The 25,591-nt window shown below is 34.8% G+C and overlaps 1 protein-coding gene across 8 annotated transcripts in view; it reads left to right on the plus strand.

Annotated features, from left to right (window-relative positions):
* CNOT6L (CCR4-NOT transcription complex subunit 6 like) overlaps positions 1 to 25,591 on the plus strand; it is a 115,172-nt gene that overhangs the window by 82,086 nt on the left and 7,495 nt on the right. For 7 of the 8 annotated variants that reach the window (XM_082463815.1, XM_082463813.1, XM_082463810.1 and 4 more), the window contains 6 exons: positions 1,759 to 1,916; positions 4,395 to 4,549; positions 14,594 to 14,707; positions 15,321 to 15,472; positions 18,051 to 18,278; positions 20,479 to 20,681. In XM_082463815.1, coding sequence (XP_082319941.1) covers positions 1,759 to 1,916; positions 4,395 to 4,549; positions 14,594 to 14,707; positions 15,321 to 15,472; positions 18,051 to 18,278; positions 20,479 to 20,681 — 1,010 coding nt within the window. The remainder of the gene's footprint in view (positions 1 to 1,758; positions 1,917 to 4,394; positions 4,550 to 14,593; positions 14,708 to 15,320; positions 15,473 to 18,050; positions 18,279 to 20,478; positions 20,682 to 25,591) is intronic. The other variant, XM_082463816.1, reaches the window with a different exon arrangement.

Below are 25,591 nucleotides of genomic sequence, written 5' to 3' on the forward strand. Positions count from 1 at the left end.
ACTGAGAAATATTATCATATCAGTACATTTCTGTATCTTCTAGAGGTAATAATTTTAAAACCACCACACTCTGGAGCCATAGTTGCAGCCTGTTCTAAGAGGTACTGTATCAGTGTTATCAAGAATAACACTTCTGTTATCAGGATTCACCTTGATGGTCTGAGTAAAACGAACACCTCAGTTTTTCTACAAAGCCTTAAGTTAGGCAGATTTATTTTATGTTTAGCCTTCCTTAATGTGTAATTAATTGTTCCCTTTCTGGTATTAAAATGATATTAAGAACACCATTTTCTAGTTCTTCAAAGTAATCCCTTTCTGAGCACGAGTTAACATAATCTTGAAGAAAATCTTTCCTAATATCACATACGTTCATTTCCATTAAGAAGAGGAACAACAGAAACAAGTTTTTATTAGTTGTTGAAGTCTCAAGTAATGTGTTCTTGGGTTTTCCTTATTGAAAAACCACTATGGATTTTTCTTGGGATGTCTGACGTCCGTGAGTAGAATCAGTGCTACAAAAAAAAAAAAAGATATTAAAAATGCCTTTTACTTCTGATGCATAGGGAGATGTGTATAATAACTAACAATGGTTATGGGTGATTTATAGCCACAAAACTATAATGGTAATTAAACTATGTAAGAATTAATCCCAGATAGTGAAAAGAGGTACCAGTATACAAAAAGGCCACCAGTCAGATTTCCAGGGGACCGTTGAACTAAGTTTCTCTTAATACCTTTCCCATCATCTGACTTTGAATCAACTTCAATCAAGTGTTACTTCATTCTTGGATTCCTCATCTTTTATTAAGTACTTGATTCTCAACTGTGTCTGCCCATTATAATCACCTGGGATGCTTTTTAAAAATATTAATACCCAAATCCTAATATACTAACTTAATTAGTCTGGAGTAGGGCGCTGAATATCAGCATTTTTTTTAAAAAGTTCTACGAACTGATTCTAATGGACAGCCAGGATAGAGAATTAATGATAAAAATCAGGGCTTTTCAAACTGGTGTGCATGTGCATATGAATCACCTGGGGATTTTGTTAAATTGCAGGTTCCAATTCATTACGTCTTTGTGAAGCCAGAAATTCTTCAGTACTGAGTTCCTAGGTGATAACTGATGCCGCTGGTACTTAGAGCACATTTTTGAGTAGCAGGGATACAAGCTGCGTTTTCCTATTAGTTTGCTCGTAGTCCTTTTACAGGCATTTTAAAATGAGAATTTAGTTTTAGAAATGAACATTTGATTTGGTAAAAAAGGATTCTCTTATGACTGAACTTTGTTAGTCCATATTCTTCTGGCTCAGAGCAGTGAGAGCAGTAAGAGGCCCAAAAAAGTATTAAGTATGGATATTTTGTTAATACAAGTTAATGAAATTAGAGCCTTTTAACGAGAAAGAAATTAAAATTTACTTTTATTCCATTTATAGAGAAAAGTTTTGCTCAGTAAATTATGTGCAAAAAATAGTATTCTGATTTAAAAGTTGAATTTTTATTTATTAAAATATTCTAAAAAATCACAAATATGAAGTATTAGTCTAATTCTGGTAAAAGAACTTTGGTGTGATGGATTCCAGTGAAGTTTTTTTAGGTATAGTTTAACGGAATCTTGCCCAAGGCATTTCACGATGAAGATATTTGGGGTATGTTTGTGTGGCACGTGTGCTTGTGTAGGTGTATATGTAATATTGCTTTAGAAAACATTGCCTAATTTTCTCCCTTTTGTCTGTTGTTTTTTTCTCCCACTTCTTAGCATCATTCACGGTTATGTGTTACAATGTGTTATGTGATAAATACGCCACCCGGCAGCTATATGGCTATTGCCCATCCTGGGCATTAAACTGGGAATACAGGAAAAAGGGAATTATGGAAGAAATTGTTAACTGTGACGCAGATATCATTAGTCTTCAGGTAACACTATAGAAATTAAATTGTCTTTAACTTAAAGGTGAACCTAAAAATTATAGAAGACCTTACTTTTGGGAGAGTTCCTGTGTTCGAAGGAAAACCCAAAGCAATTATTTTCTTTCCTCTTAAAAAAAAAGGACAATTTTAATAAGCACTTCAGATATTTCTACAGTGAAACTGTCTTGCTAAGTATAGCCACCAACTTATACTCATTTACTATTTTCTTACATGAAAGTAATCTCACCACACTATTCATGTTAATTCATTTTATGAACAAATCGTTGGTATTGCCGAAAGAGAAAACTGCAGAATATTGCATCTCTAAGGTTTATAAATTTAACTTATAATGGGTTCTGTAAAACAGAATTACTTGCCCACCGTTGTTCTTTAATGATAAACATTTGTTTTTTGATGTGGGCCATTTTTAAAGTCTTTATTGAATTTGTTACAATGTTGCTTCTGTTTTGGTTTTTTTGGCCACGAGGCATGCGGGATCTTAGTTCCCTGAATAGGGATCCCACCCAGGGATTGCACCCGCACCCCCTGCATTGGAAGGTGAAGTTTTAACCACTGGACCACCAGGGAAGTCCCAGTGATAAGCATTTTAAACATTTAAAAATATTGCGCTATAAATCATGCATTTTTGCCTTATTTTAAAAGCAACCTCAGAAATCTAGATACTTTATAATGAATTTAACTGACAAAGTACCTTTCCATTGAAATATTTGTCTTATTGCTTCTTTTCAACACTCAGCTAATGAATGGCCAAGAAGGTTTATGTGTAGTTTTTAGTACTTTTTCCTTAGCAACTTTCAAAGCATATTAAATGCTTAAAGGTATTTAAAAATTTTAAGTGTTATAATGTCATACCTCCTTTTCAGCATAGCTTAAGAAAGCTATTACTTTTTATAATAATTTTTTTGTACTAGAACAGCTTATTTATATTTGTGTTATTATCCATGGTTCATTTGACTTCCTAGGAAATAACAAGAAGTCTTCAGAAATTAAATTTTGTTTTAAACACTGACAACTGACACAAAATTGGGGGGAGGAGGAGGCAAATAAGCATAGGCTTGTTGTAGTTACTTAATTGTCCTCCTTTTGATTCAGAAGTAAAGTGTAGTATGAAGTATAGAAGCATCATATGGGGCATCCCTAGTGGCGCAGTGGTTGAGAATCTGCCTGTCAATGCAGGGGACATGGGTTCGAGCCCTGGTCTGGGAAGATCCCACATGCCGTGGAGCCTGTGCTCCTCAACAAGAGAGGCCGCGATAATGAGAGGCCTGCGCACCGCGATGAAGAGTGGCCCCCACTTGCCACAACTAGAGAAAGCCCTCGCACAGAAACAAAGACCCAACTCAGCCATAAATAAATAAATAAATAAAGAAAGAAAGAAAGAAAGAAAGAAAGAAAGATAGAAAATGGACCACAAAGCCCAAAATATAAAAAAAAAAGCATCATGATTTTAAAAATATGTTCTTATTATAGTAAGAACATATTTAAAGTAATATTATATTATAAAGTGTTCATTCTAGAGAAGTTGGAAATTTTGAAAAAATATAAAGAATAATGGAGGAAAACACCTAATCCCATATCCCAAATACAGTTGCTGGGTTAAAACTTCTGAAGTATTTCTTGTACACTCTTAAAAAAATTCACTTGCCTATTTATTTACAAATATGTACGGATATGTTTTCAAAATAGAGATCACACCATTGATGTATTTTGTTTCTTGTTTATTGCACTTAATACACTTTCCATGTTACTAAAATTCCTCAAAGCCAATTATATGAATATATATTAATTGATTTAGCATTTTCCCTACTGTTGGACATTCAGGCTGTTTATATTTTCACTGTTACAAAATCATGTTGTTATGAGCATTAGCATACATAAATCATTATCTTCACACTTGATTATTTCATTTGGAAAGATTTGTTAAAAATATGTTATGGGTCTAACTTAATAATTACTACTTCAACACAGACCATTGGATTATTGGTATTCAGGTACCTAAAAATTCCTTAAGTAGAATTTTTTGTTGGTAGATCTTAAGCTTCTCACTCTTGAGTATCATTTCTTTCCACCACAGTTGAGAAATTTGAAATAATTTTTAAAATTACCTCTTTATAATATAAAATTTGCTATTCCATACCACCTAATCTATAATATGACCAACTTTCATTGTTCATTTACCAGTTGAGGAAGTGAAGTATAGTGGAATGAATTCTAAATTGGGAGTCAAGAGACTTGGGACCAATTACCTGTGTGAGCATGAGAAAATCACGTTACTTACTGGTTCTCTTAGGTTTTAAAAAGCTGCCATTGTCAAATGGTGGCTGCCAGCAATAAGGTAAGGTACTTAGATAATATTTTTTAAGTGAAATATTTTAACTTGGTCACACCTTACTCACAATGCTGCACGTTTTTATATCTTAGTTTTCCTCTGTCATGTCAATGATAATGTTTCTTTCGTCTCAGGAAGTGGAAACAGAGCAATACTTCACTCTCTTTCTGCCAGCATTGAAGGAGCGTGGATATGATGGATTTTTTTCTCCAAAGTCACGTGCCAAAATCATGTCTGAGCAGGAGAGAAAGCATGTGGATGGTTGTGCAATATTCTTCAAAACAGAAAAGTGAGTTAAGGAAATGAAGCATAATAGTGTACTTATTTCTTTAATTACCACACATTTGAAATTGTCTTTGGTTTGACCCTGAAACAGACAGGTAATATAAAAGTTTAAAACTGCTGGTAATGTTTTATTTCTTAGGCAATGTTTTTATTGATACAGGCCTATTTATTACCAGCATGGCATGTTATTTTAAGTAAATGAATTAAGTGAGTTTGAAAGCTATTTGAGCCCCTTCTTCTCACTTATTTGTACCTACTTTCATATCTTTTCTGTGACTTTTTAATAGAGATTTTTCATTTGTTTAATAATTAGTACACAGCCCTGAAGTATTTGAGGTCAGGATATGCTAATAAATTCTTCTAGTGGGTTGGTGATTTTTTTTTTTTTTAACAAATTTTAGGATAACAATAGCTATTACTTTCATAGTGTTTACATGTCAGCCGTTTTATTTATACTGATTCGTATTGGAAATAAGAATGTTTACTGTATTATTCTTTATGCTTTTTTTGCCAAATTACATTAAAAATATTAAAGGGTATATACTTGAATGATACTGTATTTCTATATATATTTTCATGAAGTAAAATATTAGTTTTTGTGTAAAAAAGAAAGTAGATTTTTTTTTGCTAGTTGACCTTTTTCAGAATCATTCATTTTATGAACTTTTCATCTTTTTAAATTAACATTCTATATGTTTATTTAGTCATTCATTCACTAAATGTTTACTGAGCATTTGCTTTGTGACAAGTGCTGTGCTAGTCACAATAGACTCAAAGACATATAGTTTCTATCCCACTCAGAGCTCTAGTAGGAAAATCACAATCTAATATGGTATATATGAGATGGAGATATGCAAGGATAGATAAGGGAGGACACGCACAGAGCTTATGGAGGTAGGGAGTTAAAGGATTGACTGAGACAGGACAGTGGAAAGCGGTCATGACCTGAAATGGAAAACAGAAAACATGACCTTTGTTTTTTCAGGGCTGTAATATAGTTGATGAAAATACAGTCAAAGATAAAAAGATGATGACTGCTTATTAAAATACATGAACAATCTTGTAGAGACCTCTGTGCTTTAGTATTCTTGAGTTTAAAATGGAAAAGAGTATCTGTTCAGAGTTAGTGACAAGAATTAAAGGAGATAACGAATGGATAGGTACTTCGTAAATCATTAAGTGTCCTGGAAATATTTTTATTATTGTCATATTTCTCTGTTTCTGTAATCCTTTGCAATATTAGTATTTCTCTCTTACTGGGTTTATGATGTTGTGTGCATTGGATTTAGGAACTGCATTTCCTACTTGAGGGTGCAGAGCTGTAACACACTGAGAAGGCTATCTCTCCCTTTTTTTTTTTTTTTTTTTTTGGTTTGGAATTGTGAAGAGTTTATTATGTGACTCTTTCATTCTTTTATGTATCTATTTATTTTTATTTATTTTTATTGAAGTATAGTTGATTTACAGTAAAGTGAGTCAGCTATACATACATTCTTTTTTATATTCTTTTTCATTATGGTTTATCATAGGATATTGAATATAGTTCTCTGTGCTGTACAGTAGGACCTTGTTTATCCATTCTATATATATAACAGTTTGCGTCTACTAACTCAAAACTCCAAATCCATCTCTCCGCCACTGCCCCTCCCCCTTTCCATTCCCCCTGGGCGACCACAAGTCTGTTCTCTATGTCTGTAAGTCTATTTCTGTTCTTAGATAGGTTCATTTGTGTCATATTTTAGATTCCACATATAAGTGATATCATATGGTATTTGTCTTTCTCTTTTTGACTTACTTCACTTAGTATGATAATCTTTAAGTCCATCCATGTTGCTGCAAATGGCATTATTTCATAGAAGGCTATCTCTTGAACGCTGGCTGAGTGACTAGATGGTTAGAGGCAGATTCTTGGTTATCATCCTGAGGAAAAGAGAGAAGTGTATTTTTGCCTCATAAAGGCTGCCAGTTTTACAGTGGAAAATTTGAAGGAACCTCCAATAGAAGACTGAAATATAGGGATTCTCATAGAGATTGTATCCCGTAGTTAATAACTTAGGTTTGATACATTAGATAGGGAATCATCTACTAAATGCCTGTGACTATTTTCCTATATTTTCCTGTTTGGTGCCTATTATAACAAATCATTTCAATGTTTTTATTGATACAGGCCTATTTATTACCAACCTGGCATGTTATTTTAAGTAAATGAATTAAGTGAATTTGAAAGCTATTTGAGCCCCTTCTTCTCACTTATTTGTACCTACTTTCATATCTTTTCTGTGACTTTTTAATAGAGATTTTTCATTTGTTTAATAATTAGTACACAGCCCTGAAGTATTTGAGGTCAGGATATGCTAAATTCTTCAAGTGGGTTGGTGATTTTTTTTTTTTTTTACAAATTTTAGAATAACAATAGCTATTACTTTCATAGTGTTTACATGTCGGCCGTTTTCTTTTATTTATACTGATTATCTTATTTAATTTTTAAAGCAATCCTCAGAGGTAGGAATAGAGCTACTTCCTCATTTTTATAGATGAGGAAACCAAGACATAGAGATTATCTGACTTCACAGTCAATGCTTTTAACCACTGTACTAAACTGTGTCTTTAGATTTCATTTTTTTTTTAGTATTTATTACTTTTTTTAATTGAAGTATAGTTGATTTACAATGTTGTGTTAGTTTCAGGTGTGCAGCAAAATGATTCCGTTTTACATATATATATATTTTTTTCCAGATTCTTATATAGGTTATTACAAAATATTGAGTATAGCTCCCTGTGCTATATAGTATGTCCTTGTTGTTTATCTTTAGACTTATTGTTTCAGCTTCCAATATCACTTGTACCTCTTAAAAGGTTACCTCATTTGGGAAATACTGCCTTGAATTTGATATTTGTTACCAGTATTCATGCACAAATTTCCTTGAAACACCATAATTAAAAAAAGAATTACTGATAACATTGAGACGTGTAATATCAATCTGTTTTTCCATTTGCCATTGTTTCTTTCTGAAAGATGATAATACATAAAATTTCTTTCATTCCCTTCACAGTTTTGAGAGGAAAATCTAAACTGCCTTACTAGAGGTAATTAAGATTTTGAACTAACAATTGTCTAGGAAACTTTAAACAACCAAATATTTGAAAATTGATACTTGAATTATTAAAAATGCTGTAAATTAGTTAAGAGATAAATACATAGGAAATACTTAGATGCATCATTTGCATTTCTTTCCTTCTTCGACTTTTTGCCTAAATAGTAACATGGATCCAGCAACAGATGAAGACCTTGAGTGTGATATGTTGTTAAATTCCACCTGTTTTGAACAGTGCCAAATAACTTGCTGATGTCATGTTATCTATCCAATGCCAAACTATTTGGAATTTAACACAAAGTATACTATGCTGCATTTCTTCTACTTCTTCTTCAGATTGGAGAAATGATGCAGTGCAAAGAAAAGACTGTTTTGAAGCCGGGTGATTCTCCTGCTTATGTAGCTGTATAATCTTGAATGAGTCACTTACCCTTTCTGGCCTTATTTTCTCATTTGTACATATTTGTGTATTACCTTGTAAGAGAATTTATATGATTTACAAAACTAACAGTTAAAAGATAGCTGTAGAAGAGTGCTTCAATTCTCTGTACTCATTCTCAGGGTCTTAATCTTCTAAAACCAGAGTATCAGATAATTTCTCATCTTCATTGATGACATTTTTTTTCCCTTCATGGAAAACAGTGGTACAGAATGGGTAACAATAAATGGAAACTATAATAATCACTATTTTTAGCAAAATATTATAATAAAAATCTCTTATCCATCATGATGGAAGGATAGTATATTGCTTAGTAATGGCTGGGACACAGACCATTATTCAGAGAATTAGAATACATTATATTTTATATTGTGTACATTATACTTTATATTGTATTCATTCTAGTTTAATCTTTGGGGATTCAGAAGGCACTTCAAGGTTTGGTAGCACCTTTTGGTTATTATGAACATCTTTTTTTGGGTAATTAGATACCAGAAAATAGAAATTTTGGTTGCCAAGATGCCAGAAATCACCTTTATCTTTGTCCTTTATCTTAATAAGTGTTTTCTTCAGTCCAAAATATTTTATAAAACAGACATATACATATAGGCCTGTATTTTGTGTGTGTGTGTAAGAAGAGACTGTTATTATAGATAAGTTTTTTAGAGTCAGAAAGTTTCTCATTCCCATGTTTTGTCCTATAGACTAAACAGTTAGTAGAAATGGAGTCTTGGAGCCCGATACACAAATTGAAGAAATCCAAAATGTTGAAAAATGGAGCTGAAACCAGATCTAGATACTAGACTTACTTGCTTTTCCTGAGGTTAGCAATTCTGATCTGATCATGCTTTGTTTCAAATCAGTGAGAAAGGGAAAGATGAAAACAGCAGTTTTAGAACAGTGTGACCATTACACTGTGAAGAGGCAGTCTCTTCCAATAGGACTGGGAACTAGGTTGTCATGGTGCTTAGTCCTTACTGTATTGCCTCTGCTGTCTGTCTCAGAGGTACCAGGTAAGGCCAAGTCCTTGTTTTTCCTTCTGTATTACGACAGGTGGTTTTGTGGTTGAGAAGAGGTCATTCAGAGGTTATAGTGTTGTCCCAAAATGACCTATTGTGATAATCCTGTCTTAATAGTTTCTCAGTTACTAATTTTGTCTGTCATAGGTGGTGGTTGTGTTTAGAATTTTAAAATCTGAGATTGTGGTTTCTGGTTTCCAGTGTTAGCTTTCCCATTAATTTAATCTGAAACATAAAATTATTGCTTTATGCCAGTTTCCTTTACCTTTCCAGTATGGATAATAATAACTGTTCTGCCTAACTTCAGAGGTTTCGTATGGGGCTAAAATGATCAAGAATGTGAAAGTGCTTTTAGTGGTTAAAAGTGTTGTACAAATATAGGTAGGATGGTGAATATCCACTTTTCTTCCCTATTTATCTCACTCTCTAAGCTTACCTTTTCTAGCAGATTGTTTTCTGGCACTCCCATGATTACTTGAAAGGACCTAAGAACACATTTTATAGCATCTTATACTGAATATACAATAAAAAACTTCTATTTGGTTTAGGTTTAAGAGTGAGTTTAATGTGATCAGAAAGGGTCATAGTTAACAGAAAGTAGAAGCAGAGTGAAGGTTATTTGGTTGTAGGTAGGAGAGGAGAAAGTAAGAAATAGTATTGTTCTAAAGTAGTATGGATAGAATACGGATAACTATTTCTTACTATTTTATAAATGTATTATAAATATAGTATAAAATAAACACAAACACAAGATAAGTTACAGGAGATTATAACTCCCTATACTGGTGCTGGAAATCTCATTTTGTAAAAGCAGAGTCCCTGAAAAGTTCTTATGGTTCAAGAAGTGTATCTGTGCTCTTATTTAATTCTCACTGGACAGAAGGAATCTTCTTTTCCTTAGTTCTCAACTATCTCTTTGGTTCTTCAACTACTGGTGAAGCTGAAATAATAAAATTGAGCATATAACCCTGACCCTTTTAGTATCTCTAAGCCCCAAGGAGGGAGGTATAAGTTATAATGACATGTACTCTATTTAGGAAAACTGGTGTTATTTTTCTGAACTTTTTGAAACCAAAGACATTAAAAAGCAGATACCTCAAGAAGATTGGGAAGTTTCAAAAGTCAAAACTAAGGCAATACAATTATAAATTATACTAACAATGAGGAAGAAAGTTGGAGAGGTAGTTGGAGGCATCTAGTGAACCGGGTAATTGTTCAGGATTAGTTTTAAAAGGAGTGTTTTTTGTTTTGGGGTTTTTTTTTTTTTTTTCTTTTTGATTAAAAAAGTCAATAACCAAGTATGTGTTAAAAAAAAAAGAGTTTATGAACCTATGTTCTTTGCCATGAAAATTAAGAAAAAGGGAAAATTGGGTGAAAGTGTTAAGGCAACGAGGAGGATATTTTAAATAACGTATGCACTGTAAAGGGGTATATGTTTGTGGATTGTGCCATCACTAATTGACGATCAAGAAAAAAACAGAGGTATGCAACTTCTATTTTGCTTTCATGGTCTCTGTTGAGGAGAATTATTTTCAAAGTGGAAAGACTAAGACCAGGTAAGGAGGAGATTGGCAAACCAAGAAGAGGAGATTGGTAAGCCAAGAGAGTCACTAAAGTGCCTTAACTAGTTAGGTTTCCATATCAATATAATTATATCCCATGTCCCCATAGTATTAAAATATCTTGCCAGAGTATGATTAGAGGAGTATTGGGTTGGCCACAAAGTTCGTTCGGGTTTTTTCCATAAGATGTTACAGAAAAACTCGAACGGACTGTGTGGCCAGCCCAATAGATGGCATGAATATTGGTGTATAGGAAAAGTCCTAATATATTGGGGACAAATAAACCACCTCATTTTCCAAAAAATTTGCGAGCCTCAGTTTTCCTCATCTTTGTAATGGTAATAGTAATACTGTCTGTTGCAATTTGAGTTCTCCAGAAAGAAGACTCCAAGTTACTTTGGTGTTTAGGAGTTTATTAGGGATCAACAACTGTGGAAAGGAAGGGGAAAAAGCAGAAATGAGCATAGAGAGTAGAGCTGTGCTGCAGACCTGGACAGCCTCAGCTGACCCCACCCTGTAGCTTTAGAGCTGAAATGGCCTGTGAGAGTTAACCCAGGAGGGACCAAAATCCCCAGACCTTTATCTTTTGCTTTTGATCTGTAATTGGATATGTACCACTCCCAGAAGTACTTGACCTTGGTGAGGCAGCTCTCTGCAACTGGAGCAATTCCTGAAGGATTGATGAGGAATCTGGGCAGCATCTCTTCATGTCCACCCCTTTGCAAAGTTTTAACAAATTTTAGGACTAATATGTATGAAGTACCTGTCACAGGTCTTGATACAAAGTTGATCCTCAATAACGGACCCCTTATTTTTATTTTTATTATTATTTGTACTGTCCTATTGAGAATTTTGATTGTTTAAGAGAAGATATATATATATACATATAAGATTTATAAAAACTGAAAAGCTGGCAGGGATATTTAATCTTTTGGAAAAACAGAATGTAGTTTCCAAGTACCCTTAATATCTGAATGGGTGAACTAATGCGCAGAAGCTCATGAAATGATACTCAACAGAAATAAAGTCTGCTACTGTTAGATTGTTAAAGGGAAAGAAAGAGGAAGAGGTAAAATTATTTGAAAGCACAGAAGAATATTTACACTGAAAAGAGTTCATTACTAAACTAAATGTTAATTACTATAACTAACGGCATTAGTTATAATAGCTCATATCAGAAGTAAATGTCCAACACAGAATAGTTCAATTATGGTGAATCTATATAGTGGACTATAATGCAATCATAAAAATTGATTTTTGAAACATATAGTATTTTATAGGGAAATGTCCGTGGTAGAATGTTCATTAATATAGACCTAGAGTATTATTCTAATTGTATAAAAAATGTTTGTGTGCACGTGCATGGAGAAAAGTCGGGGGAAATATATTGACTTGTTGATGGGGGTGTTAGATTGCAAGTGACTTGAAGTTTTCTTTATGTTTTTAACTCATTTCCAAATCTCTATAATAAACATATGTAACTTAATAAAATCATTTTTTCACTTGTTTGTTTTTAAGCATCTATAAATGCAGAACTGAAGAGACCTGGTTTAAGAGCTAAAAGGACCAAAAAGTTTTAGATATATATTAGTACTTATTTGGCTTATAAATAATATGGCTGTCCCCAAATGCAATTTCAGTCTTTATTAACAAAAATACAGTCCAAAATGAGGAAGGCAGTAGTTCATTTTTGCCCAGTTCTAGGTACTGCACCTTTGGGTGAACTTGAGTTTTTCAAATGAACAACTGTTTTACACCATATATCATATAAAGAATTGATGATTTCTTTTCTGGGGAAGACTTGGGGATGATGTTTAAAGTAGTGTCAAATGGAAAAGAAATTCTATATTCCTGTAAAGAAATGATATAGATCTAGTTTTGATGGAAGAAAGATACAGGGAAACAAATTTTAGTTAGGGAAGACAGTTCTAATAATTAGATATTCTCTAATAATTAGACAATTCTAATAATTAGATATATTAGTTCTAATAGTTAGATATTAGATATGGGGGGGAGAGAATATCTAATTATTAGAACCCCTACCAAATAATAACCTGACTTTGGTAGAAGAAAAATATTCCAATATTAAAAATATAACTATTAAGTAGGATTTTCAAACTTTCCTACAGAACCTTAGGTTCCTATAAATAAGCCTTAAGAGTTAATATTTACAAGATATTTCAAAAATTAAATACAAATAATTAAACTGTAATTTAAAAATAACATGTTCACTCAGATGTTTCAAATATCAAATTTTAACACTTTGGAAATTGATAACATGTTCCTGATACGCTGCTTAGTTGACTTGTTGCAGACCTCTGAATTGAGTTTTTGCCTGCTTGCTTTTTCTGAGTTCAAAGTCAGTTATTTACCACTTGTATCTGTGTGTCTGTGTGAATCAGGATTTTTATTATTAATACTGTGTAACCAAAACAGAATAGAGAAATAAACTGGGTACTGAGACTGATATGACTATAATTATCATCCGTACCCTCTGATTTCAAATTTTTATAATCAAAACAGATTCATCATTTTCAGTGATTGATTTATTTAAATGTAATACTGCTTTTATCTGTTTTATATATAAGAATCTTAACAGAAATTGTTTGAAAAAGGTATTCCACTGCTTAAAGACATTTTTAAAAGTCTGATATGGAGGATGATCAATTGTATCTGTAGAACTTATTTTGAATCTGCCTACTTCTCTTTATTTCTCTTGCCTTAGTCTAAGCCACCATCATCTGTCATCCAAACAACCTCAGAAACTTTCTAATTGTTCTCATAATTCCTGAACTTTGGCTCCTGTAATTTATTCTCTACAATGCAGCTGCAATGATCTTAAAAAATATAAATCAAATAATAACATATCCTTGCTTAGAACCTATTCAGTCTTCTTCCTCTTAGTCTCCAACACCATTTCCACCCTTCCATTCCTTTCTAACCTATAAACGTACAAAGTTGTTTGCTGACCCAGGACCTCTCTCTTCTTCCTCTATCTGGAATGCTCTTTTTTTTTTTTAATTAATTAATTAATTAATTTATGGCTGTGTTGGGTCTTCGTTTCTGCGCGAGGGCTTTCTCTAGTTGTGGCAAATGGAGGCCACTCTTCATCGCGGTGCACCGGCTTCTCACTATCGTGGCCTCTCTTGTTGCGGAGCACAGGCTCCAGACGCGCAGGCTCAGTAATTGTGGCTCATGGGCCCAGTCGCTCCGCGGCATGTGGAGTCTTCCCAGACCAGGGCTCGAACCCGTGTCCCCTGCATTGGCAGGCAGACTCCCAACCACTGCGCCACCAGGGAAGCCCTGGAATGCTCTTGATTCCATTCTTCACCTTGGTAGTTCCTCATCCTTCATGTTTCAGTTTAAATATCCCCTGTTTAAGGTAGAGGGTGGAAACTGCACTCCCTTGAATCACTCTGGCTTAGGAGTAGGCACATGACCCGACCTTTTATTCTTCTCAGCGCATCTGAGACGTTCAGAATTGGAGCAAGGAGAGGAGTGTTATTTCATCTAGCAGTGCCCTGCAACACAGTAAGATGTTAGTCAGTATTTTTGAAGGAATGTGTGCAGGCTTCTCTTTCAAAGCTAGGAGAACATGGGGTGGGGACCTTTTATAAGAGCAAAGATGTCTTTTCTCCACTTAAAACCTAGTGAAAGGTAGACAGTATATTTAGTAGCTTTTGGTTGTTTATAAATACTTCACAAACTTAATAAAACTAGGCTGACAGAGGTTAAATGGCTTGACCAAAGTCATACTGCTATTAAATGACAGTGCTAGACTCAATTCTATTAAATCCTACAATGCTAGAATACCTGCTTTGGCACTAAGGAAAGGAAATATTAGTGCAGATGCAGAAGCTATAATCACAGGGAGAGCCATTCCTCATCTTATAGAATCTTTCTTTCTGTTCACTTACATTCACCTAATTCCAGCTTTCTAGTAAAAGCCAGATGGAAAAATCGGCTTCGACTTAGCCGAGATAAGGGTGTGTCCCTGCATTTTCTTGACAGATTTCTTGATGTGGTGAGAATAAAACTGCAAACAGGGTAGGTAGATTTTATTCTGTTCTTTCTTATTTTTTTTTAACATCTTTATTGGAGTATAATTGCTTTACATTGTTGTGTTAGTTTCTGCTGTATAACAAAGTGAATCAGCTATACGTATACATATATCCCCATATCCCCTCCCTCTTGCTGTTCTTTCTTATTAATCTGCTGACTTAGTTAAGGTTGTGTTCACCTTTGAATACCAGAAAATCCCAGCAGTAGCTTAAAGAAGTAGGAGGAGAGTAATTTTCTCACACAAGAAGTCCAAAAATGGCAGTCCAGAACTGGTTCAGCTGCTTCTCCATTCAGAGTGGGCTTTTACCCTCCTGTTTCTCACCACAGGGGCAGAGATATAAAAGGGTAAAGGAATACACACATACACATACATGCACACACACCATCTTTGCTAGGTGGCACTTCCAAGAAAGTTTCTACAGTAATCAGACCTTTTTCCTCTCATTGGCCAGAACTATATCACAAGGCCCCTTGCAGCTAGAAAGTGACTAGGGAGACAATGAGTAGCATCTATACCTTGTGCTCCCTTCATTTAATGGCTTTTAGCATGATAGTCCAAGTATCTAATATCATAATACTAATGCATTGTACCTTTTAGATTTACATTGGTGCAGAAGCATACAGTGGAATTTAACCAAGTGGCAATGGCTAATTCAGATGGATCCGAAGCTATGCTGAACAGAGTGATGACAAAAGATAATATTGGTGTCGCTGTGGTATTAGAGGTCCACAAAGAACTATTTGGAGCAGGTGAGTGCAGTTTAAAATATTCTTAGAAAAAATAAACACCATCTCAAGTGCAGCGAGTCTTGCTGATATTTATTGCATAGTTATTTTCTTGTCTTTTGAGAAAATCTAAGGGAGACAGGCTGGAAAACAGCACTAATTGTGGAAAGCGTCATCTATATCTTGGAATATTACTTGCCGGGTAATCTGTAAAAAGGAAAATCTTCACTATGCCATTAATTCCAGAAGGTTATTTGAAATAAGAATAGTTTTAAGCTGAATTTGGAAATTATGATGATTTGGTTCTCCTTTTAGCCATATTTTTAGCTTCTTGACTGTGAAATCTTTTGTCTTGAAGGTTAAGTACTTCGCACATTTTCTCTAATTTCTTTGTTATATCTCAGTCATTGTCAGGGTAAGAGAGGCATCTTTTATCTACCTGGTACTTTTGTTTTCCACTTTAGATATTTATAGCTTCCTTCAAAGTAAGAAACTCATTATGTACTTTGCATATCCAGACCTTTTTTTCCCCTCTCTACTGCCTGCCTTTCAGCATTTCATTGTTTACTTAACTATATTTTAGGTAAGAGCAAGGAGAAGGTGGCAAGACAACATCAGGGCTTTTATTTAAAATTTTTTTTCTTTACTTACTACCTGTAGAAGAAAAGATTTTTGCCTTAAGTACTGATTGAATTATTCAGACCATGCATATCTGTCAAACCTCCTTTTCTCACTGTTCTTCAGTTTATCCATCATCAAAGACAATCAGTCTTTGATGTGAGATTTTAAATTCCTTCTTCTTTTTTAGCCTCTCCATTTTTACTGACTTTTATGTCCTTTCCAGTCTCATTCTTCTCAAAAGTTTGGTACCATTTTTTCTGGTAATGTGAACATTGAATTTCTTTTAGAGTTTTACTCTCCTTTTAATTTGCAGAAGAGTAATTACTAATTATATAGTTAAAACTTTCACATTCTGAAATACCTCTCTCTTATACTCCTGGAAGAGTAATTTAATATTATAGAAGGTGCTTATGGCCTTTTTGAAGGGGCAAGTTTTTAATATTTAGTATCGTGAACATATAATCTACAGCCAAAAGTGATACTGTGAAACTCCTAGGAAAAGAAGAGAGCTTAGAGAATGATCAGATTGCTTTAAAAATGACCATTTCTGTCACATATGAAAGATAACTTCAGTTATTTTTTTACTCAACATTAAAGATAATTATAGCTTGGTAAGACGGAAACTTTACCAAAATAGTAGACTAAGAAAAATCAGGTCTTTCTGCAGAGTTGATATTTTTAATAGAAAATGTTAAGAAATACTTATAGAAATTCTATAGAAAAGTTAATTTTGTATGTATCTAATATTCCAACAGTACAAAAGTGCATAGAGTAAAACGTGAGAGTCCCTTCATCTTATTCATACCCTCTCGGAGTAACTCTTATTCATTCATTACACATCACTAACATATATGTGTATAGTTTTATTTAAATGGCATCGTACCGTGCATATAGAGTTTTGAGCCTTAAGAACTTTATGGACACTTTTTTTCTCTGTCAGTACATGTTAACTGAGTTGAATTGTCACAGTTTGCCCCTTCAGAGGTACGTATGGCCTCTTTGAAAGGGCAAGTTCTTTAATGTGTTATCCTCATCCACCATGTTAATATTTATTTTGACAGAATTATAAAACAGTGTTTTAGGGGGAAAAATAACCTTAGAGATTTTATAGTTGAATACCTCATTGTCCAAATGAATGGCTAAGTGATTAGAAATAAAGGTTAGTAATTAGTAATAAAGCCAAGTGTGAAGCCCATGTCCAGACTTTGAGAGCACACTACTCCCTAGTTCTCAATTTTTACATTACTTCTTTTGGGTGTGTGGTATGAATTTGCTTTGGTAGCAGATTCATAGCAAATTCTCTGCCTTACTTTATTTTGTATAGGTTAATATAATGTTACTGCCTTTTACCGCTGACCCTGTCACTGATGTGCTCAGGAAATGCAAGGTGAACAAGTACTGGGCAGTAGGAAGAACTTAAATTAAGGTTTAGGTGATTCAAATAACTGAAAACCCTACCTCACTAGGTTACTGTGATATTTAAATGACAGAGATATTTAAACTGCTTGTTTACACTAAGCTCAGCAAATCAAGGTACTATAACTAAATGTTGGTTACATCACAGTATAGCTCCTAACTTGGGTAGAGAGCAGGAGTTGGCAAACTTTTTCTGTAAAGGGCCAGGTTGTTAATAGTTTAGGCTCTGTGGGCCACATATGGCCTCTATCACAATCTTCTAAAAAATGTTTGGTAGAATCTTTAAAAATGTAAAACCAGCCTCAGCTCATGCAGGTTGTACAAAAACAGGTGGTTGGCCAGACTTAGCCCATGGGCTGCAGTTTGTCGACCCCCATGTTGGGATTACCAGAATCTCAGCACTTTAGCTTCTAAGAACTACTTTATGAGATAAAGGGGAAAATATAAATGAATGGAAAAGAATAAAGAAGTGGTTATGGGTTTGGGGGAGAAAAACCTTAAGATACTGCTTTTTTGATACATAAAGTATAATCTTAACCTTTGTTTCTCTAATGCTTAAATTTAGGTATGAAGCCTATTCATGCTGCAGACAAACAGCTGCTTATAGTGGCAAATGCCCACATGCATTGGGACCCAGAGTATTCTGATGTGAAACTCATTCAGACCATGATGTTTGTCTCAGAGGTTAAAAACATTCTGGAGAAAGCCTCAAGTAGGCCTGGCAGCCCAACTGCAGATCCTAATTCCATCCCGCTGGTGCTATGTGCAGATCTTAACTCATTGCCAGATTCAGGTATTTATAACATCATTTCCTTTTCACTTTCAGTTTTGTTTTTACTTCTAGTTGAAAGGTCAGTTAGCTCTTAACTTTTGAGTAGAGACTTTCTTTTCTAAATTATAGAGTGTATCAGTAAGAATCCCAGGGATGGAGCATGGAGTAATTGAGGAGAGTTTATTTAGTTAAGCTATTTCCAAAGATGTGTGCAGGGTTAGGGACATAAAACAATGAAGGATGCAGTACCCTGCCACTAGGGGAGATAGGGACCCTTCACCACCTGTACACCTAAGGGGGAAAAGTGGTGGGAACTGTTATCAGAACTTGGAAAAAATAGTTTACGAGGAGAGGGCCATGTAATAGGAGCGATGGATTTGAATTGGGATGCAATCAATCCCTTGCAAACTGACGAGCCAGGGGAATATATATCCCTGCCTCACTCTGCTACTGTCCTCTGATCTCTCGCCACTGCTGTCCATTGACCAAATCCAACTAGAAGCTAGAGCGGGGAGGGGTTTGCAGTTGATGCAAGTAAAGGTCAGCCTCCTGCCGCACAGAATGCAGTGGAGAAGGGTGACCTGAAGAAGCAACCAGAAAATATGCAGCACAGGTAGCTATCTAGTTTAATAATGTTGGCAGCCTTTAAGTGAATTCATTAAATGATGCTTGAATTCTGATATTAGGTGCAGAAGAGTAATCAAAATTATCTTAGGATTTCACATTACTTCTTGAGCTCCACTTAACTACTTTATGTCCTAACTTAAATTATTCTAGATCTTTGTAAAAAATCAGTTCTGCACTTAGATATTAAAATTCAAATGTAAAACATTAAAGTATCACAGTTTTGCTGTTACTGAGGCATGTTCTAAATTTTGTTTATTTTCAGTACGCTACTTTAAATTGTTTAAAATAACCACTCAAGAATAAATATAACATAACCCAAATGCCTACAATTGTAATATTAATAAAAGTCTCAAATCTAGAAAACACCTTTGCTTTTTCTCCTTAGCAAATAAATGCCGAAATCATCCTTTCACAAATGTTTGTATTCAGCCCTTAGGCCCATTGACACCTTAACCATGTCCTCCTTTTTTAATCCTTTTCTTTTTTTTTGAGTAAATTGCTCTCAAGCACAGGTTTCCCCCATCTCATTTGATTTGGTTAAGCCAATGAGCTATCATTTGGCATCACAGCAGGCTGAGTTGACTCAAGCCAGACTGTCAGGCCTGGATCCTGGTTCTGCCACTTAGGAGCTCTGCAGTCTATGGCTAGGTTCCTCATTTTTAAATAAAGGGATAATCATTTTATCCACTTCATAGAGTTGTTTGTAAGGTTTAAGTGTGTAAGGCACTTACAGCAGTGCCTGGCATGTAGTAACTGCTGGATAAATGATAGCTCCTTTTCAGCTATTCACACTACTGATGTTGCACTCATCATGTATTCATTATATATGTTGCTGTCATTCCTGATCACAAATAGAAAGAGATGACTGACAAACTTTAGTAATCATCATCGTCATAAGAAGGGTTGTGGTATTTTTTTCATGTTTACTTATTCAGTGGAAGTGGTGAGCTTTTTTTGAATGCCTCTACTCTCTTCAGCTTTTTAGACACATCTAGTATTTTTGACCAAGTGGTATACCTCCAGCATATAATGTACTGTTTAGTGTCACTGTAGCTCAAAACAAAGAATGATGTTGCCTAGCTGAAGCTAGACATTGCAGTGTTGAAGATGCAAAATCTATTTTTATTGTCAATGATTTAAAATTTTTTTTATTATGTATGCTATATTTTACATATTCCAGAAGTCGTTGATTGACTGCATAGAATGGTGAAATGCTAGAGAGATAGTGCTTTGGAATAATATTCTAAAAATATTTAGGGTCAAGACCCTCCTGGTGAATGCCATCCTAGACCCTGGGAATCATCTTCAGCTTGAAGAACCATTAAGAAAACTGAAGATATTTCTGGGTGATCAGGATGTTTTGCTCTGGAGTAGGCAAATACACCTCAGTTTGATGGAACCATATGAAATTGCTGATATTTGATTTCTTTAGCATCAACAACAAAAAGGCAGTTTCATATGTAAAAGTAAATATTCAGTGTAGTAAAACCACTGTGAACTTGGTGCATGCACCTGGCAACAGATTTTGGCCATGAAGTCTTCTGTAAGGTCTAAATGCTAAATGGTAGTGTTTCTTCCTTCTTTATTCTACTAGGTGTCGTGGAATATTTAAGCAATGGAGGAGTAGCTGACAACCATAAAGACTTCAAGGAACTAAGGTACAATGAGTGTCTTATGAACTTCAGCTGCAATGGAAAGAATGGAAGCTCAGAAGGGAGAATCACACATGGCTTCCAACTGAAGAGCGCCTATGAAAATAACTTGATGCCTTACACCAATTACACCTTTGATTTCAAAGTGAGTGACAGCCTCTGGGTTGGCATAGAAATTATGTCAAATACAAACTTGTGACAAGAAAGATATGTGTTGTTTATGCTTAATAGTATAATCTTCAGGATTTTTTACATTCTCAAAATGTCTTGGCTAAGCGTGCACATAATGTAAGGAGGTTTCTTAGGTTTTGTGGTGGTTATTGTTGACTTGAGAATTCTCTTTGAACCCTTATTTGTTCAAATTTCAAATAACCATGATAATAGCAAAACATTCCAAAATACTTTACTATGTGTGTGCCAGGCACTGTTCAAAAGCACTTTATATTTATTAATATAGTTAATCTTCACTTGTCCGTACCACCCCTAACTTTCAGTAAGTATCCAAATAATAAGCAACCTGATATAGCTACATTCATCTTGAATGAATCTGTAGAATATTCCCTCAAAATTTCCTTAGTACTTTCCATTGATATCTTATTTATCTTTATATATTCCAGGTTTCTTTGTGAGATGGGTTAGAGAAAGTTGTGTTTAGGGTCTATTTTATATCCGCGTTGTCATGCTAATCAATGCCCAGGCAGTAGACCATTCCAGCTTAGTAAAAGGACAAGAAAGATTTTTCTTTTTGCACAATAAGAAAAAAAAAAATTAGAGGGCCAGTTGTACAAAACCAGTTGTTCTTTTTTTTAAATTTATTTATTTATTTTATTTATGGCTGTGTTGGGTCTTTGTTTCTCTGCGAGGGCTTTCTCTAGTTGTGGCAAGCGGGGGCCACCCTTCATCGCGGTGCGCGGGCCTCTCACTATCGCGACCTCTCTTGTTGCGGAGCACAGGCTCCAGACGCGCAGGCTCAGTAATTGTGGCTCATGGGCCCAGTTGCTCCGCGGCATATGGGATCCTCCCAGACCAGGGCTCGAACCCACGTCCCCTGCATTGGCAGGCAGATTCTCAACCACTGTGCCACCAGGGAAGCCCCCAGTTGTTCTTTTGAAACATTGATTGGTAGTGATTTTCTGTAGTCAGTCCCTTTCCCTTTGCCAGTTTTCTAATCACTCTGTCTGCCTGTAGCTCTTCTATTGTACCGTTGTTTGACTTTCTGGCATTTCAGGCATCTATCCTAAAGTCTTATACAGTCCTGAAAAAATGCAGTTGTTAGAAAGTGGTTAGGAGTAAGAATCCTAGATGGGGAATTTAATAAAATACCAAAGGAAATTTATGAATTGGGCTCTTACACATCTCCGATAACCTTTTTCCATTTTCATTGCTTGTTAGCCCCTTTCCAAGAAACAGATAGTAGGAAGAAGAAAGGAAATTTGTGTGCTTATGTTATTGGTCAGTTTTTGTAATCAAGAAGTGGAAAAGAATTGTTTAGAAGTTGAATCTAATTTTAGTATTTTTGCTGTTAGAGTAGAAAATACTATTCAGAGATAATTGATTTTGTTCAGATCACTCATATGCAGTAATGTACTGGTAAATATTTAATAATCAGCTTTCTGAGAAAAAAAGAAGCCCAAATTTGTAGTGTTTGCTGATTTCTGTGGTACATGTACTCCCATTGTAGTAGATTTCAAGCTCCCAACATCATACTGTTGAACACAGAGTTGGGATGAAGTGCTAAGAAAGCAAGTACTAGCTGACTCTATCACACCACGGCTTCTTGTGTAAGCTTAAAGGAAAACCTCGGGACTTAATGATACACAGATTACTGTAGGTTAAATCCTATACAGTGGTATATAATACAGCTCTGCCAGCACAGCACAACCCAGAAAACCTAAAATAAAGTTCCTTAAAATAATTGTTCAGTAATTCTACAACTCTTATTGTTCTTTTGGTTTGTGTGTAGGTAAAAAAACCAAATCATTTTTACCTTAACTAGGCTTTTATAAAGGTTGCTTTTACCTTATCCACAAAGTAAAAATTAGGGAAATAAGGTTTAGAATATTAATCTAAGCCATCTTCCTCTATCATCTGAGTTGTTTTCAAACCTTTTGTTGATGTTTCTTCAAAAGAACTTACATGTATTAATAAGTGAATAAAAGAATCTTATTGAACCATTTATATTGCCTAAAGAAGTACAGTTAAAGAACCAAAAGTGCATGCCTCAGAGAGTGTTTGATGTTTGCATATGTAGGATAGGGTGAGAAAGGGCAGAACTATAAATCCGTGCGAGAGAGGCATGAATGGGAAGATAAATACGCTGGCTGGCGGGGTAGATGGATGGGAGGGTGGAATAGGATGGAAAAGAAGGATGATCAGAGAGCAAACTAAGGGCATACCTGACTAGAGAGAATTAAGCTTTTGGTCCAAGTAGCAGACAATAAACTTTTCAATTTCATACAGAGCATTTTATGTAATTAGTGCTGTGCCAATATTGAAGGCAGTTGGTAAAAAAGGATAGGTAACATCAAATGTAAAAATGTCATGTGATTAGCATTAAATACAGATCCAAGTATGGTGTTCTGCCATTGCATCAATGGAGTACTGTTAAATTTTGTTTACTTGGCTTAGCACTTTTTTACTTTCTTGGTTCTCGAATAAATTAGAAATGTAGAAAAGTGGTATTTAGAACTCAGAGTCATTTAATCTAGAACTGATTTGGAATGACTTGAAGGGTAAGCAGTTAGGAGAATTACTTGTAGACAAGGTATCTTAGTGAGTTTAGGTTGCCATAACAGAATACCATAAACTGTGTGGCTTATAAAACAACAGAAATTTATTTCTCACAGTCCTGGAGGCTTGAAGTGTCAGATCAGGTGCCAGCATGGTCAGGTTCTAATGAGGGTCCTCTTCTGGGTTGCAGACAGCTGTTTTCTCATCGCATCCTCACATGGCGGAGCGAGAGCTCTCTGGGGTCTCTTTTTATAGAGCACTAATCCCATTCATGAGGGTTCCATCTTTATGGCCCAATCACCTGCCAAAAGCCCCACCCCCTTATACCATCAGGTTAGGGGTTAGGATTTCAACATAGGAATTTGGGGGGAACACAAACATTCAGTTCATAACATCAGATAAGTTGAATAAACAGCCTAATTCAAACTTGCTGCTGCTTTCACCATCACCTGCTCCCCCTCCTGCCCCGTGCCAATCTAAGGGTGTGTCTGAACCATTTAATGAAAAGAGGAAGGACAGTTTTCCTATTATGTCAAGTAGTAAATCTTTCTGTTAACACATTGTGAAATGTATAGTATATAATTTTCTCACATTCTTTTACAAAACAAAGCTTAGCATAATGTCACCTCATAAACTATTTTCATTGTTTTTACTTTTTTCTCATATACACTTCTATAGACTTACCTACAGACTTTACTAATATAAAGACTTTTCCCACCTTTTTATGGTCTTTTAAAAAAGAAACAGTTTGAATCAGAAAAGGTTAAGAATCATTAGTCTGTAACCTTCTTTGTGAATATGATACAGTGTACAAGTGTACCTACATACGTATAAATATTTGGGCGAGTTCAGACATGAACTTGCTAAGGATTTTGATAAGAGCTTTTACTCTGGATGTTTCAAACCAAGAAAACAGTTACAGGTGATATCTCCAGTTCTTACTTTCTGGAATGTTTAACATCTTTATTGGGACCTATGTTTGCAAAGGAGTCTCTAACTCTAGTAGCTAATGTGCATAATGATACTTTATAATAAAGTGATAAGATATAAGAGGTTTTATTCAACATAAATAATTGAAAATGTTTTGTTTGTGTTTTGTTTAAAACACAAATGTTTTAAATGTGTTCGCTGAAGCAAAGGGTGGTCTCATAAAAGAAAGTAAAACCACTGTAACTCTTGTCAACCCTTTTCCTAAAATGTCACTGCAAAACTAGGCATTAGCCAAAATGAAGGGATAAAAATACATTGCGCTAATATTTCTTGACTATTTGGACTTGGAGCATTAATGGCAGAAAGTACTCCCCTGGATTCATGTAGGTTCCTTAATTTGTGGTAAAGTAAAGTTAAAGTATCTAATGTTGAATAAGGCCCTCTCCCTCAAAAGAACTGTTCTGTTGTTTTGGTCTTGGTCATGTCAAAATCAGCAAACTAAGGTAATTGTTTCCGAAATTTCACAGTATAATTTTTTTCATTGAAGTCTTTTCTTTTTTTTCTTTTAGTAAAGTAGCCCATTTCACTGTGATACCATTTAAAAATATTAGCTAGAACTCACTGTGTATAGTATTTATGAATAGGTATTTCCAGGTGTGGAACTCTTTCTTCGTACTTGGGCTCAGGCTCTCTTGATGTGGGAAGGAAGAAATCTGACTTCACACTCTTGCATACATAGCCTGGGGCAAAAAAAGCACACTAGTTTTGAAACTTACTGATCAGATAAACCGAATCATTTAGCTCTGAGTGATACAACTGAATACATAGATAGGTCTTTACTGAATGTTTTTTGCTGAGGTACTGTTATGCATCAAGGAATCCAGAATTTATAGTACACCAGGATTTGTGAAAATGAATATTCTAAACTTAAGAACAGATTAGGATGATTAAATATGTGCAGTATTTTGTATATATGTATAAAATCTGGGAAAGCTGAACTAGGATTAGCAAATCTGAAAACATGCTTTACAGTGGCTTCATTCAGATGTGTTTGATTGATGTACAAATAACTGAAAATCATACCAGTTATCATGAAAAGAATTATTCTTGTCGTAACTTTTCATTAACTTTGTATATGTTTGTATAAATATTCTGATTTTCTGTTTATTGTAACAGAGTCAGTGCAGTTTCCATATTGTTTATACTGATAAATTAGATTTCACTGACCCAAGCAAGCCAGTTCTAAAGATACCTAGACATGATTTGGTGTGCTTAGCTTCTCAGTTTGCTTACCACTTATGCACATGTGCAAGGCTTTATGATTCCACTAGGGTACTGTGTTTCCCTGTCCAGCCACCTTTATTTCATGTAGTACCCATTCAAGATTTGAGCTCT

This window comes from Balaenoptera physalus, assembly GCF_965194825.1.
Source record: "Balaenoptera physalus genome assembly, chromosome: 5".
NCBI lineage: Eukaryota > Metazoa > Chordata > Mammalia > Artiodactyla > Balaenopteridae > Balaenoptera > Balaenoptera physalus.